Source organism: Eriocheir sinensis, unplaced genomic scaffold (assembly GCF_024679095.1).
Source record: "Eriocheir sinensis breed Jianghai 21 unplaced genomic scaffold, ASM2467909v1 Scaffold342, whole genome shotgun sequence".
NCBI classification, from domain to species: domain Eukaryota; kingdom Metazoa; phylum Arthropoda; class Malacostraca; order Decapoda; family Varunidae; genus Eriocheir; species Eriocheir sinensis.
The window spans coordinates 150,872-164,687 of record NW_026111657.1 but is presented as its reverse complement, the minus strand read 5'-3'; the positions used below and the strand labels follow the sequence as shown (position 1 = coordinate 164,687).

The window sequence follows — 13,816 nt, the reverse complement described above, 5'->3', positions numbered from 1 at the left end:
TGTGCGAGCAATATTCCGTGACGAATTAAACTAGTAAACCAAGGTTTGACTGTATGTTGCTTTATTTATGAAAACAGCTTAACTTTGATATTTGAATGATGGCTTGGTCTAACAGGCATGCCTTACCTCTTGGCAGTGCCTCCGCCAAAGCTGTACTTACAGTTGAACCCCGTACAAGTCACCTTTGACCCGTTGTCCATCCTTTGGCTGAACTCCTTTGGGCGGAGTCTGCAACGGGCACTAGTGACTGAGCCAGCACCTCCACCCTCCTACCTGGATGTGCACCTGGAGGCTGTCATGCCCAAGGTGAGCAAGGCGTCAGGCTTGTCAGGACCCCAGGGAAGATATGTTCACCTTCTAGTGGGTCTTTCCATTATGCTTATTGTTTATTTGTCAATCTACCTCTCTATAGCTCTGACACCTACTTCCCTTCAGGAGGTCCCCTTGAGGGTATGACATAGCAAAAGAGTTTCTTAGAGTCACCCTGCTGGGGGGCTGATGATTGTGATGGTGATGATGAGTGTCGGCGGTGTGGCCTTTGCATCGGCACCACCCAAACGGTGTTTTTATTGGGGCCCGTGTGTGTGGTTGTGTTTATTGTGGGCCGAGGCTCCTCAATTTGTTAATTCTTATTTTCCACATGTTGCGTGGGACTTCTTTCTTTTCTTCCATCTCTTCCTTTTTAAAAAGGAGAGATGGAAGAAAAGAAAGGGGTCCTGTGCAACACATAGAAAATAAGAATTGGCAAATTGAGAAGCCCAAACCCACAATAAACACAGCCACACACACACAGGCCCCGATAAAAATACCGTTCAGGCGGTGCGATGCAAAGGCCACGCTGCCGACACTCATCATCGCCATCACCATCATCAGCCACCCGTCACCTGGTTGGGCCCAGCGCGCGGCCGGGGCTGTCTACACACATGTGCTTGGCCACCTGGATGGATGGCCAAGCGCAAGATGTCGACGGTTTTCAGTTTTCCCCGTAAGAATAATGGTTCAAAGTTTGCGATGTCAGCGTTTGTGACCCGCAACATTGACCTATTTATCTCAGACTTGGAGACAGTACTGTATTTAATTGGCCCCTCACTCAGTGATTAGTAACTGTTATGCTGGAATGAGGTGTTAGGAAGTGTATGCAAGTCTTCATGTTTACTATTTTTCTTCCCTAGGTCATAGTAGAGGGAGTCGGGGAGCACAGCAACCAGCGAGACCGTCCACAAACCATGCACATTCAGGCTTCCCGTGTAATTTTGTCCAATGTGCGTCCAGCTGACCCCACCCTGCCTGGCTCCCTCGCCTCACTGGCCACTAGTTTAGAGGCAGCTCAGCAGGGAGAGTTGTTCTTTGCTTCCTCATTTCCTGCATCTCCTTCAGATTTTCAGCCTATATGCCATAAGTTTGTCAGGCATGCAACAGGTAAATATGCTCTTGTTTATTTGCTTGATATTTAAGATGATATTTTATACCATTTCCTGACATATTTCGTGTTCTCATATTTTTTATAATTCCCTTGTAGCTGAAGACAATGTAAGGACACCCCCAGTGACAGACAGTCCACTCTACGAGACCATCTCAAATATGAAAAAGGATGCTCTTTGGCTCCAAGCAAGGGACATCCTATTCTTACATTGCGAGCCCCTCTGGGTGGAGTTCTTTGGGGTTCCAGCTGCACGCAGCAGACCTGTTCCTTTTGTGGATGCTTTCCCAGTGTCACTCTGGATCTATATCAAACCAAAGTCTAGTCTCACCGTTGCCACAAGAACTGCAAATAGTGAATCAAGTGAAGGAAGAGGCCCAAGATTGGCTAATGAAAGTGTCGAGGGGGTGTGTGGTGGGTCCTCTGGTACAACTGTGAAAAATGAAGGACAACCAAAAAATGGATGTGTAGAGGGTCAGAAACCAGAAGCAGCTGTACATATGTTTGTTCATGTACCAAGTCTAGTCAGTGCCCAGTTGAACCATTATCAGTACCTGTTTTTAATGCGTCAGTTAGATGTGATTACAGAGCTCACTTCATACCTCACCCACGATACCATAAACATACTAACACACCCACAAATGGCTGGCGTTGCCTTGGCGCCGGAGAACCTGGGAGACACTCTGGTGCTGGCAGCTGTGATTCCTCAGGTAGATGTGTCCCTGGTGATGCCTCCACCTCATCCCAGCAAGGACTCCATGGCAGGGGACATGGAGAGCTTCCTTCCAGATTCCTCTTCCACAGCTGACCTTCACGACTTGGGCTCTCCCAGCTGTGAAGTAAGGAACTCTGCTTCAGAACACAGCATAGTGCAGAGGGTGAATGAAGCAGATGCTTGCTCTGTCACGAGTGATATCACAAAGTCTTATAGTGTGGATCAGTTGACTTCTCCCCAGCCAAAGCTGGTTTCTACCTCCATCACCAGGCAACCTTCCAACACTGCCAATGGTAACATTACCCAGCCTCCAGTCAGCCAACAGTCCCCAGCCAGCACAGGTATGCAACACTCCCCCTCTGCTGCTGTCAAGCATGCAGCCAGTAGACAGCTCTCCAGTAGTCTGACCAACCTGCCTCGTAGCACCAAAAGCAGCAGCCATTCACCCCATGCAGACCCCACCAATGTCAATGGTCCCATGATGCAACTTAACCTCCATGGTAACCTCAATGCTGGTTTCACCTCTATGCGTAAAGGCCTTACTAGTGGTTTCACCAACCTCATGTCCACCCTTGAATCAGCAGTGAAAACCAGCCCTGAAGACATGAGTGACACCCTTTCAGTTCGTAGTGATCTTAGTTCTGACAGTGACAACTTTATTATGATCAACATAGAGACTGAGCGAACAGACAGTGGGCTTGGGGGAATGGATGCCTTGTTCCGGGTGGACAACAGACCTGCAATGTCAGTGGAGGTTGCCTCGGAAGTGTTTGAGGAGCCAACACCAAGCGAGGTGTCTGACGTGACCAGTTCGTTCAGGAGGAAAGATGTGGTGAGAAACTGTTTCTTTTCTTACTTTAGTTTTTCATGTTGCTTTGATTTGATATTTCTTTGTGAGTAGTTCCTAACAGCTCACTTTACGTGAATTAGTCCATCACTAGTTTGAAACTGAAGTGCTACTTGTGGAGACAGGAAATATATCTGCAAGGCAAAGTGCAGTATGGTGAATTCCTTGGGTGTTCACTTCATCTTGTCTGTTACTTCACAGATATAGCTTCAGCTTCACATGCAGTAAAGTTTCCATCGTATGTAGATGCTTTATCAAAAATACATCATAGTTTGTAACATTAGTCATTGCAAAGATGATTTTCCAGTTTTCCTTAAATTTGCTTTGAATAAAAGTTACTCAGAAGTATTTTGCTGTAGATAATATATTTTGTTGCATTAAGTAGCACTTCAGAGGATATTGAAATTCTTTATACTATCTAAAAGTGTAATTGGAAATGTGCATAAACCATGTCCTTCCTAATGATCATGAAGTGAACCATGACTTTCCTGCACCCATTTGTCACAACAGTGTGTACTGATGAGTAGTGTGGCTCAGTGGTTACTTTACCTCTTATTTACATTAGTACAGAAAATATTGCATTTAATCAATCAATCAATGGGGGCTTACGCCGGGGGGCGCATCGCCTCGCCTCGCCCACCCTACGACGCAAAGCCTGGGGGGGGTGGGGGGGCCTCCAGGTGAGTCTCCATGCAGGCCCCCTTCCCATCCTGAGTACATCATGGCAGGATCTGTCGACTTGCTCAAGCCACGAACTCCGTAGGCGTCGCCTTGGCCTCCTCCACTCACATTTGTCTTACAGAGACAAGCAGGATCATCTTCTGGGAAACGTACCATATGCCTGTAGAGCCGGAGTTGGCATTGACAGACTATGCAGGTAATATATGTCGAATCAGTCTCAGGGAGTAGTCGTCGGTTTGACACAGTCACTCCAGAGATATCCCATGATTCTGCGTAGACATTTATTACCAAAGGCATCAGTCCGCCTCTCCAGGTCCCCATATATATATATATATATATATATATATATATATATATATATATATATATATATATATATATATATATATATATATATATATATACCGTAAGATGGGGCTATGTGGTCCAGATTTGGCTGTTTTTTGGGTTGCTAAGTGTTATAGAGAAAATCATTGAACATTGAATAAGTTTTACTGCATGGCAATATATAGATGAAACATCTAGCTACATGTACATATATCACAAGTTTTGATATTGTAAATCCTTTATCAAAAAATATAACATAAGAAAAAACATTTTCCTACAATGTCAATGGGGCTATGTGGACCACCTTTAATGTTTGCCTCCTACCTAAGGATAAACATCTTTAAACAGGTTTGTTCACATAATACAGGCTACCATTTATAGCAAATAACATAATATAAAGAAAAAACAAAAAGGTTAGGTTAGATAAGGTGATTTAGCAAAAATATTTTGACTCCGACTCCTAGGATAGTAGTCATAGGCATCCGACTCCAACTTTTACCTAGGTACCTACCTAACTAAAAGACCTGCAAAGCTAGATTTGCTGAACAATATTAGTCTCTTTGTAGTATCCTTTAGCTGCAGTTTTACTACTATGTCTTTGCGTTCTGTTGGAAAAATGTCTGCTCTATCAGGTTTCTTGAAAGCAAACATGTCCTCATACTTCCTACCCTTCGCGACAGGGACATCTGATTTCCTATAGTAAGAGACATCCCAGCAGCCATCATCCAGTTTCTCAACTACTTTTCCAACATAGTGCACTGGCTGCTGTTTCTTTGTTCCATCTCCCAAGAATTTCACCAGAACATAATCTGCAACCACCACTTCATCCATTTCTTCCTCCATTTCACCAACCATTTCATCCATCTCTTCCTCCATTTCATCAACTGCCTCTTCTTCCACATTGTCAAATCTTTCCTCTTCAGTGTCTGTCTCAGTGTCGTCTGATAAGACTAGAGCCACTTGCAGTAACAGCAAACATGATGGATGTAGAACTTTTGGTAACATTCATAATCCGTTCTGCATGTTTAGCACCACGTCTGAAAATCTGCAGTTTTCCTTTAGGGTCGTCGGTCACATTTGTTTCATCATAGTTGATTAAGCTTGCAGGTGCAACTCCTTCCAGGCTTCTTTGCAGATTGTTGAAGTAATCAGATACCGTGGCCTCCGAAACTGCTGCCCGCTTACGACTAACGTTTTGGCATATCCTGGTGGTCAGTATGTTCTTATTCCTCTTCAAGAATCCAGATAACCAATCAACACCTGGTCGGTTGTCCTTGAAGACATCAACCTGCCGCGCCTTGCTATCCAGGTATTCCTTGACGAAATCCCTAAGTTTTTCGCCATCAAACGCCATGCCAAAATCTCCCAGCGCAGCCAGGTTTTGCGCAATTGCAAATTCCTCGTTTCGTAGCAAAGCACATTTGTGACCAAACTTGTAAGGGGATCGTATTTTGCCCTTATAGCGACGGATAAGAGTGGTCTTGGGGACCTCGTAGGTTTTCGCTACTTGCACAAAAGTGGCTCCCTCATTGACAGCCACGATCGCCCTCGCCATGTCTTCTTCACTGTAATTGGGAGCAGCATCCGGCCTCTTCCTCTTGTATGAACGCACCATCTGCAAAAAGAAGGAATGCGTCCAGATAAGCGGTTTGCATGGCCCAAAATGATTGGTCCACATAACCCCAGGTAGTGGTCCACATAGCCCCAGGTAGTGGTCCACATAGCCCCAACAGAAACAATAATTAGTAACTTGCCTACTTAAGCATTTACATTCTCACACTGCTGACAATATGTTGATATGACTCACCTTGATATGGTGTAGAAACCTCGATATTCTCGGTTGACAACTGAGGCAGCTGCAGGTCTTAGCAATTAGTTCTCAAATATCACTGAAATCATCTGAAACAAAAAAATTTTTTTTTTCCTAGAATGAAACAACTCACATTACATTCGTAACAGCGATTATCAGAAGACACCTTGGGAATAATAAAAAAACAAAAAATTGGCAAGGAAAGCTTTCCCCCAACAAATGGCAATATGTGGACCACATTACCCCGTCTTGGACCACATAACCCCTTGTGGTCCACATAGCCCCATCATACGGTATATATATATATATATATATATGTATGTGTGTGTGTGTGTGTGTGTATTTACCTAGTTGTAGTTTTACAGGGCCTGGGCTTACGCTCGTGTGGTCCCGTCTCTGTATCTGTATTTGTCCAACTTTTACTTAAAGTTTTGCACATTCTTCGCCAATACAACATCCTCACCTAGTCTGTTCCAAATCTCTATATTTCTTTATGTCTCTCAAGCATCTTCCCGTCCTCAATTTTTTACTGTGTGTTCTTGTGTTCCTGGTGTTTATTCCTTCTCTTAGTAGTAACTCCTCATTATCTACTTCTTCCATTTTACTCAATAATTTATAAATTTGTATTAGGTCTCCCCTTTCTCTTCTTTGTTCCAGTATTGGAAGTTCCATTTCCTTTAATCTTTCTTCATATGTCAATCCCTCCAGTTCTGGAACCATTTTTGTTGCCATTCTTTGTATTCTTTCTAGTTTTTTTTTTTATGAGTTTCTTCTTATGGGGAGACCACACTGCCTCCACATATTCCAATTTTGTTCTAATCATAGTGGGTATTAACTTTTTCATCATATCCTTATCCATGTAGTGGAATGCTAATCCTATATTTCTCACCATATTATACGTATCACCGAATATCCGATTAACATGACTCTCAGGCTGTTGATTATCTTGTATTGTCACTCCCAGATTTCTATCTTCTTGAACTTTCTTTAATATTTCTCCATTTCCCATTTTATATGTCCATTTTGGTCTCCCTTCACTCTTTCCCATTTCCATTACATGACATTTCTTCACATTGAATTCCATCTCCCATTCAATACTCCATTCCCAAATCTTGTTCAGGTCATCTTGCAGAATTTCAGTCTTTACTGTTTCTTATATGTCTTAGCAGTTTTGCATCGTCTGCAAACAGGCTCATATAACTGTTTACTCCCTCTGGCATATCATTTACATATACTAGGAAAAGTAAGGGTGCCAATACCTATCCCTGAGGCACTCTACTCTCTACAATTCTCCATTTCGATTTCATGTCCTTTACCACTGTTCTCATCTCTCTTCCCCTTAAGTAACTTTCCATCCAGCTCATCATTTTCCCTTTCAGTCCTCCTTTATTCTTCAGCTTCCATAGTAGTCTTGTATGTGGAACTTTGTTGAACGTCTTCTTCAGGTCCAAGTAAACGCAATCAGCCCATCCGCCCCTCTCCTGTATTTTGTCTGTCACTCTTGAGTAAAAGCTCAGTAAGTTTGTCACACATGAGCGCCCTTTTCTAAAGCCATATTGTTTACTTGTGATTATATTATGCTCTTCTAGAAGTCTCGTCCATTGCTTCTTTATCACTTTCTCACATATTTTACATATTACACTGATCAATGATACAGGTCTGTAGTTCAGGGGTTCTTCCTTCTTTCCACTTTTGTATATGGGGACCACTTCGGCCCTCTGCCACTCCTTTGGCACTTCGCCAGTTGTTATTGAGCATTTAATGATATCATATACCAGTCCAACCAGCTCATTTCTGCACTCTTTCAATATATAACCTGAAACTCCATCCGGTCCTACTGCTTTCCTCTCTTCCAGCTCCTCCATCATTTTATATATCTCCTCTTTAGTTACTATGACTTCTTCCATATGAACATTTATCTTGTTATCTTGTGGTTCGTTGAATTTTGATTCTTTTGTAAAAACTTGCTGGAACCTTTTGTTTAGTAGCTCAGTCATGTCTTTAGGATCTTCAATTATCATATTCCCATCACTCAATCTTTCTATTGTTTCCCTTGATTTGATTTTTCCATTTATGAATCTATAAAACAGTTTAGGTTCTTCCTTGCACTTTTCTACAATATCCTTTTCATATCCTTTCTCTTCTTCTCTCCTTATTTTCACGTATTCATTTCTCGCTATCTTAAAATCTTCTTTGTTCCTTTGGTTTTTATTTCTTTACAATCTCTTCCACACTTTGTCTCTTTATTTTCTTTTGCCTTTGCACATCTTGCATTAAACCAGTCCTTTTTTCCTTTTTCTTTGGGTTTGTATTCTGGCACATATTTCATAACTGACTTATACACCTCCATAAAAATATACTTTTCTTGCACCTCTCTTGTTTTCTTTAACTCTTCCCAGTCTAGCTCTCCATAGTATTTCCTGAGATTTTCAACATCTGGCTTCCCGTTGTTTAACCTGTTTCTGTTATAGGATTCATCCCCATCACATCCTTCCTCCTCTGTTTCCAGCTCAATTATCACGTGATTACTCTTTCCCAGGGGGCATCCATACTGTAATTCATTCAACAAGTGCATTCCCTTTGTTAACACCAGGTCCAGTCTCGCCGGTTCGTCATTGCTTCTGTATCTCGTGTTTTCCTTCACCTATTGCATCATCAAGTTTTCCATCGTCAGTCTTAAAAATATTTCCCCCTTGCCGTTTCACTACCTTCACTTTCAAATATTTCCTAATTTACCTCCTTACAGTTAAAATCTTCAACTAACAAGACTCTTTTGTTTAGCTTTGAGTAACCTACTCAAACTCTGGATGGTATCTTCAATCATGGTCTCATATTCTTCCCTGTTCCATGAGTTTGTTCTTGGTGTCACATAGGTTGTTATTATCGTCATCATTTCTCTGTTTCTGTCCTCCAGATTTACACTCACTATTTCTGCCTTTCCTTCTCCATATACTACTGATTTCATTAATACCTCCTTCCTCGTCATTATCATCACTCCTCCACCACCTTTGCCTTTTCTGTCCTTCCACCATACATTATAATTATTATCAAACACTATTTGAATGACCTCATTCAGCTTTGTTTCCGTTAAGCATACAATCTTGGGCTGTGTGTGTGTGTGAGTGTGTGTGTGTAAAACATATCTCTAAAATACAGCACTTTAAAAGGGGGTGTATCTTCAACCCCAACAAATAGAGTTTTAAGTGTTTTTATACGAGTGTGTTGTTTCATCTTTGCAGATATCAGTTGTGACATTCAAGATGAGTCGAGTCCAGGTGGTGCAGGAGTCCCGGGGCTACGAGTCCACGGTGAAGGTGCAGTGCTGCCAGCTGCTGTGTGAGGAGTGCAACAACATGGGCTACGATGAATTCCAGGTACCTCTTGCCTTACACTGTCACCCTGCCCTTGTCTCATGTCCATAACACCCTTTTAGTTGTTAGACTTTTTGCATGACTACCAGGTTTCATTGTTAAGCTGTGTTTCATTTGATGTGTCATTTACTTTCTTGATAAACTCTGGACAAGAAGTTCCTTATTTGCTGGGTTTTAATACTCATGAAAACTGTATCTATGTCTCTGCAGTTCATCGTAAACAACTATAAATGTTCACGGATTGGAGCAGAGTGCTAAGAAGCTGCACAACATACAGCAGTTAACATTCTAATCTCCAAAGCTTTAAGGAGCTTCTTGAGGTTTTCAAAATAGTATTGTTCATATTTTGCTTTTGTAACGTATTTCATCATTTGTAATTTTAACCCTCATTGCTCATATATCCAGTCACCTCAGCTGCTTGATAGGTAAAATGTCAAACCAGGATGTGATATTTTAGTAGATATACTTAAAAAAAACTGTAAAAAATAATTAAAGTGGTGACTCTGGATTCTAAAGAAAGCCATGACAAAATGGAAAATTAATTTATCAATTTCACATTGAATAAGGGCAGATTTTATTGCCACCTTCTTCATCTGCTTACAATGCCTAAAGTGACCCAAAGTATACAAAAAATACCCACTGATCAATTCACTTATATGTTAATGTCACAGAAAACTAACTTCATTAGCACAAACAGCATCATCAGTTACTGTAACATTGATAACAAGCTGTTGCAGCAGATATGAAAGACGTGATAGATCTCCAGATGAGATATTTACCCGTCATCATCATAGAGTTTTCTGTAGAAGTGGGTTCAGAATATGAAAAAGGTTATGCCATTTTGAAAATATTTTTGACAAAATTGGCCGAGGAGGGCCCAACAGGAGACTTTCTGAACTCTGTGTGAGTAGAGGGCAGCACTGTGCTGGTCTGGTCCGTTCGGGGCAGAGAGAAAGGCAGTATATTATATTTTCCTCTATAAAATGTTATGCAAAGTACCATAATATTTTATTAAAATTATTTCTTTGAAAATATATCAGAGAAAACTTAACATGCTTATTGCAAAACAAAGTCATTGTATGGAAACTCTTGCAACTCCAGTTTCTTCTTGCTTTCCAATAATTTACCTGATGCAAAGTTGAGTAAAACCTAAATTACAGTGATGTTATCCATAATGATGTATTAGTTAAGCATGTTTCAACTATTTGTGGTGAGAATAAATTTAAATGTTGGCATGTAACATTCCAGACTGGGTAATTTATTTTCTCAGGGGTCTTATGTCTCTGCCCATGGCTAGCAGTCTGTCCAGCCCCAAATTTGGGTTACTGGGTCATTTCTGTAAGAGTCAGTCCTGAGTGGAGGAGGCACAAAGGGACACGCACAGTGTTTGTGGCTTGGGCAATTGATAAATCCTGCCATGAGGTACCTAGGCTGGGTCTTGAAGGGAGACTTTCTCGAAGGAACCCCTGGGTTTGGCGTCCTAGGGTGGGCAAGGTGACGTTCTGCCCTGCGTACGCTCCTATTGATTGATGATGTATCATATGAGAGCAGCTTATGGAGTATGCATCTCACCTGTGGGTGGGATCCACTCACACAGCTCTCTTGGACAGAGTGGAGTCTAAAGCTCTTTGTCTCATCAGCTCTCCTCTTCATACTGATAGTCTTCTACCTCTTAAATTCCACCGCCATGTTGCCTCTCTTTTTATCTTCTATCAATATTTTCACGCTGACTGCTCTTCTGAACATGCTAACTGCATGCCTCCCCCCTCCCGCGGCCCTGTTGCACTCTACTTTCTTCTGTAGCTCATCCCTATACTGTCCAAATCATTTATGCAAGAGTTAACCAGCATCTTCACTCTTTCATCCCCTTCACTGGTAAACTCTGGAGCAGCCTTCCTTCATCTGCATTTCCTCCTCCCTATGACCTGACCTCTTTCAAGAAGACTGTATCAAGACACCTCTCCACTCAAAATTGACCTCTCTTTTGGCCACTTTATACTTTTGTCTGTTGTGGGAGCAGTGAGTTTTGGGCTTTTTTTTTCTACACTTTTTTTTGTCCTTGAGCCGTCTCGTTTGTTGTTAAAAAAATATATATTCAGAAAACTGCTGGAAACCGGCAACATGCTACCAAGCCAGCAACTATTTTCTCAGTCAAGATAACGACTTTTATAGGAAGGGGGTTTGCAGTAACCGCTTATATATCTTTATATTAAACAAGCAACATCAGCTTCTCTTTTTAATATATTTTTGCCAGAAACAAGCTTGACACAGGTGAAACATGTGCTGGGTTAATACATTTGTGTTGATTTCATATCCCTGGAAGCCAAATTTTACTCTCCTTTGCTGCTCCTTGATTTTAAAATGCAAGAAAAAAATGGAGTTGCCAGATTTTCTGTACAATGTCTTTTGTTTTGATAGAAATATAACAAGGTAAGCAGTGCCTTCTTTTCTGTTGTATTTTCATTAGAAATGGTTTGAATTCTTTGAATGAAATATTCTGGCTCTCTGCCTAGTAGCTCTTTCATTGAAACAAAGGAGAGGTGCTGCCTTTCCCTCTGCTGTGGCCTGAGAAACAGACTGGCTCGGTGCTGCCATCTGCCCACACCGAGCCTGGAAAGTCCCCCGTTGCCAGCCTCCTCCTCCCTTAATGCCAGAGAGCATTCTTTTCTATGTATCAAAAATAAAATAAAAATTCATAGTATTATAGGTGTAGGATTATTCACATGGTGCATGGAACTCTTCTTATCATTGGTTAAGTAATGTTACATTTTCAGTGTTATGAAACAATGTTTACACCTGTTTTCCTTAACCCTCATTCATAAGTAGAACCTGTGTGGACAGCAAGAAGTGGACTTGTATAGTACTGGCTTCTCTGTGGCATTTTATTTGTCCCCACAATCATGACATTTTCTTGTGCTCTATTTCAGAGTTTCAGCATTATACCTTTACCTGCTTTTATCCAGGTTCACTTTTTTCTTGAAAAATACTACTAGACGTAGTACCTATGTTTTGTTCAGTGAAAAAAAAAACAATGCTGATGGGATATGTCAATAAAATCAGTTTCTATCTATAATTTTACCTTTACGTGAGGTTTATTTAAATTTGCAATAAAAAAAAAGTTGTTACAATGGTGTATTGATACTCAGTGAATTTTGTGTCTGTTACATGACTAAGAATGAACAGAACTGACTCTTCAAAGTCCAAGCAAAACTTTCATAATTCTTTGCTTCATAATCCCTTCAGCAAATTTGTTTGTGGGATGTGTTTTGGGGGTCTTGATTAGGGCTGAACCCAACATGCCTGATGAAGTGAAACTCATTTGTGTCAGTAAGTCAGTCATTGCAATCTTTGGAAGGATACCTTTGTCACTGAATACTGAAATTGTTTTGTTCATGTATTTGCTCTGTCAGGTATGTAGGAGGCTGCCAATGAGTGTGCAGGTTTGAAATTTTCTTGGCTGAGAGACAGTGCATTTTTTCCTAATATATTCAATTTAAAGGTAATATCTTCTCCAAACCATAGAGCCCTTCAGAATTTGAAGTGTCTTTGCCAAACACTGTTAAGAATGACAGCCACTCACTGTCTCCTCTCTCTATTCCTTGGAACCACCAGAAACGTCCAGGTTGCAATGATGGTCGTCAGGTAAACAGCTCATATTACCCTGCTGCTGGTATTGCCTAGTGCCGTAGGTTTTGTACCTGCTTTGTGCTTGTCTCAGCCTTAGTGTGCAAATCACCACCTTGAGTAACTGCATGCCTCATGAGGATGACCCAGGCAGAGCATGGATACCTTTGAAAACACAGCATGACAAGTACAGTTATTGGGAGGACATTACTAATCAAAGTTTCTTAAAACATGCACTCAGAGAAATACACATTTATTGCTATTTCAGGTCAGCCACTGATAAAATAATTTGTACATTATGAAGAACCACATTTTTGTTCATTGTTTTACAAAACACTATGATCATCAATATTTTTTTTCTGATCTCTTGATTTGGTTTAGATGAGCTTTGCTAATCAGTATGAAATATTTTGTGTGACAGTTCGAATATTTATGCAAGTTTATATATATATATATATATATATATATATATATATATATATATATATATATATATATATATATATATATATATATATATACATATATATATATATATATATATATATATATATATATATATATATATATATATATATATATATATATATATTTATATATATATATATATATGCGCCATTTGTTTAGATTAGTAATAGTTTTACTCGGTCATATAAAAGTGGGCTTTGACAAGGAAAAGAGGTGCCATAAGTGGTGGAGAGCTAAGGATGGGGAATGTTGATGTTGGTCTCTATAGAGGTGAAAAATCAATAGACTAAGTCACTGCTCAAAATAGCTAGGAAACTCAGTTCATATGTTAAGATAAAGGAAAATGGTGTATCAGTTTGTCAGCACATTAGTATCTGTGAGTGCTTATAGTTCGCTGCTGGAAGTATTGCAGGTCATTGATCAAAATTGTTCTTTAAAGGAGCTTCATTGACATTCAAAAAAAGAAATAGGAGTAGTTTGATTGGTGTATCATTTTGACAACACGGCAGTAGCTGTCGGTGTTCATTGAGTTGCCAGTGTTAGAACTAGTTTA

The 13,816-nt window shown here is 40.5% G+C and overlaps 1 protein-coding gene across 1 annotated transcript in view; it reads left to right on the top strand.

Moving 5' to 3' along the window:
- Nucleotides 1–13,816, top strand: part of LOC126991803 (UHRF1-binding protein 1-like) — a 55,829-nt gene that overhangs the window by 28,201 nt on the left and 13,812 nt on the right. The window contains exons 13-17 of the mRNA XM_050850476.1: nt 137–306; nt 1,173–1,419; nt 1,520–2,967; nt 9,040–9,174; nt 12,784–12,813. Of these exons, the coding sequence (XP_050706433.1) occupies nt 137–306; nt 1,173–1,419; nt 1,520–2,967; nt 9,040–9,174; nt 12,784–12,813 (2,030 nt within the window). The remainder of the gene's footprint in view (nt 1–136; nt 307–1,172; nt 1,420–1,519; nt 2,968–9,039; nt 9,175–12,783; nt 12,814–13,816) is intronic.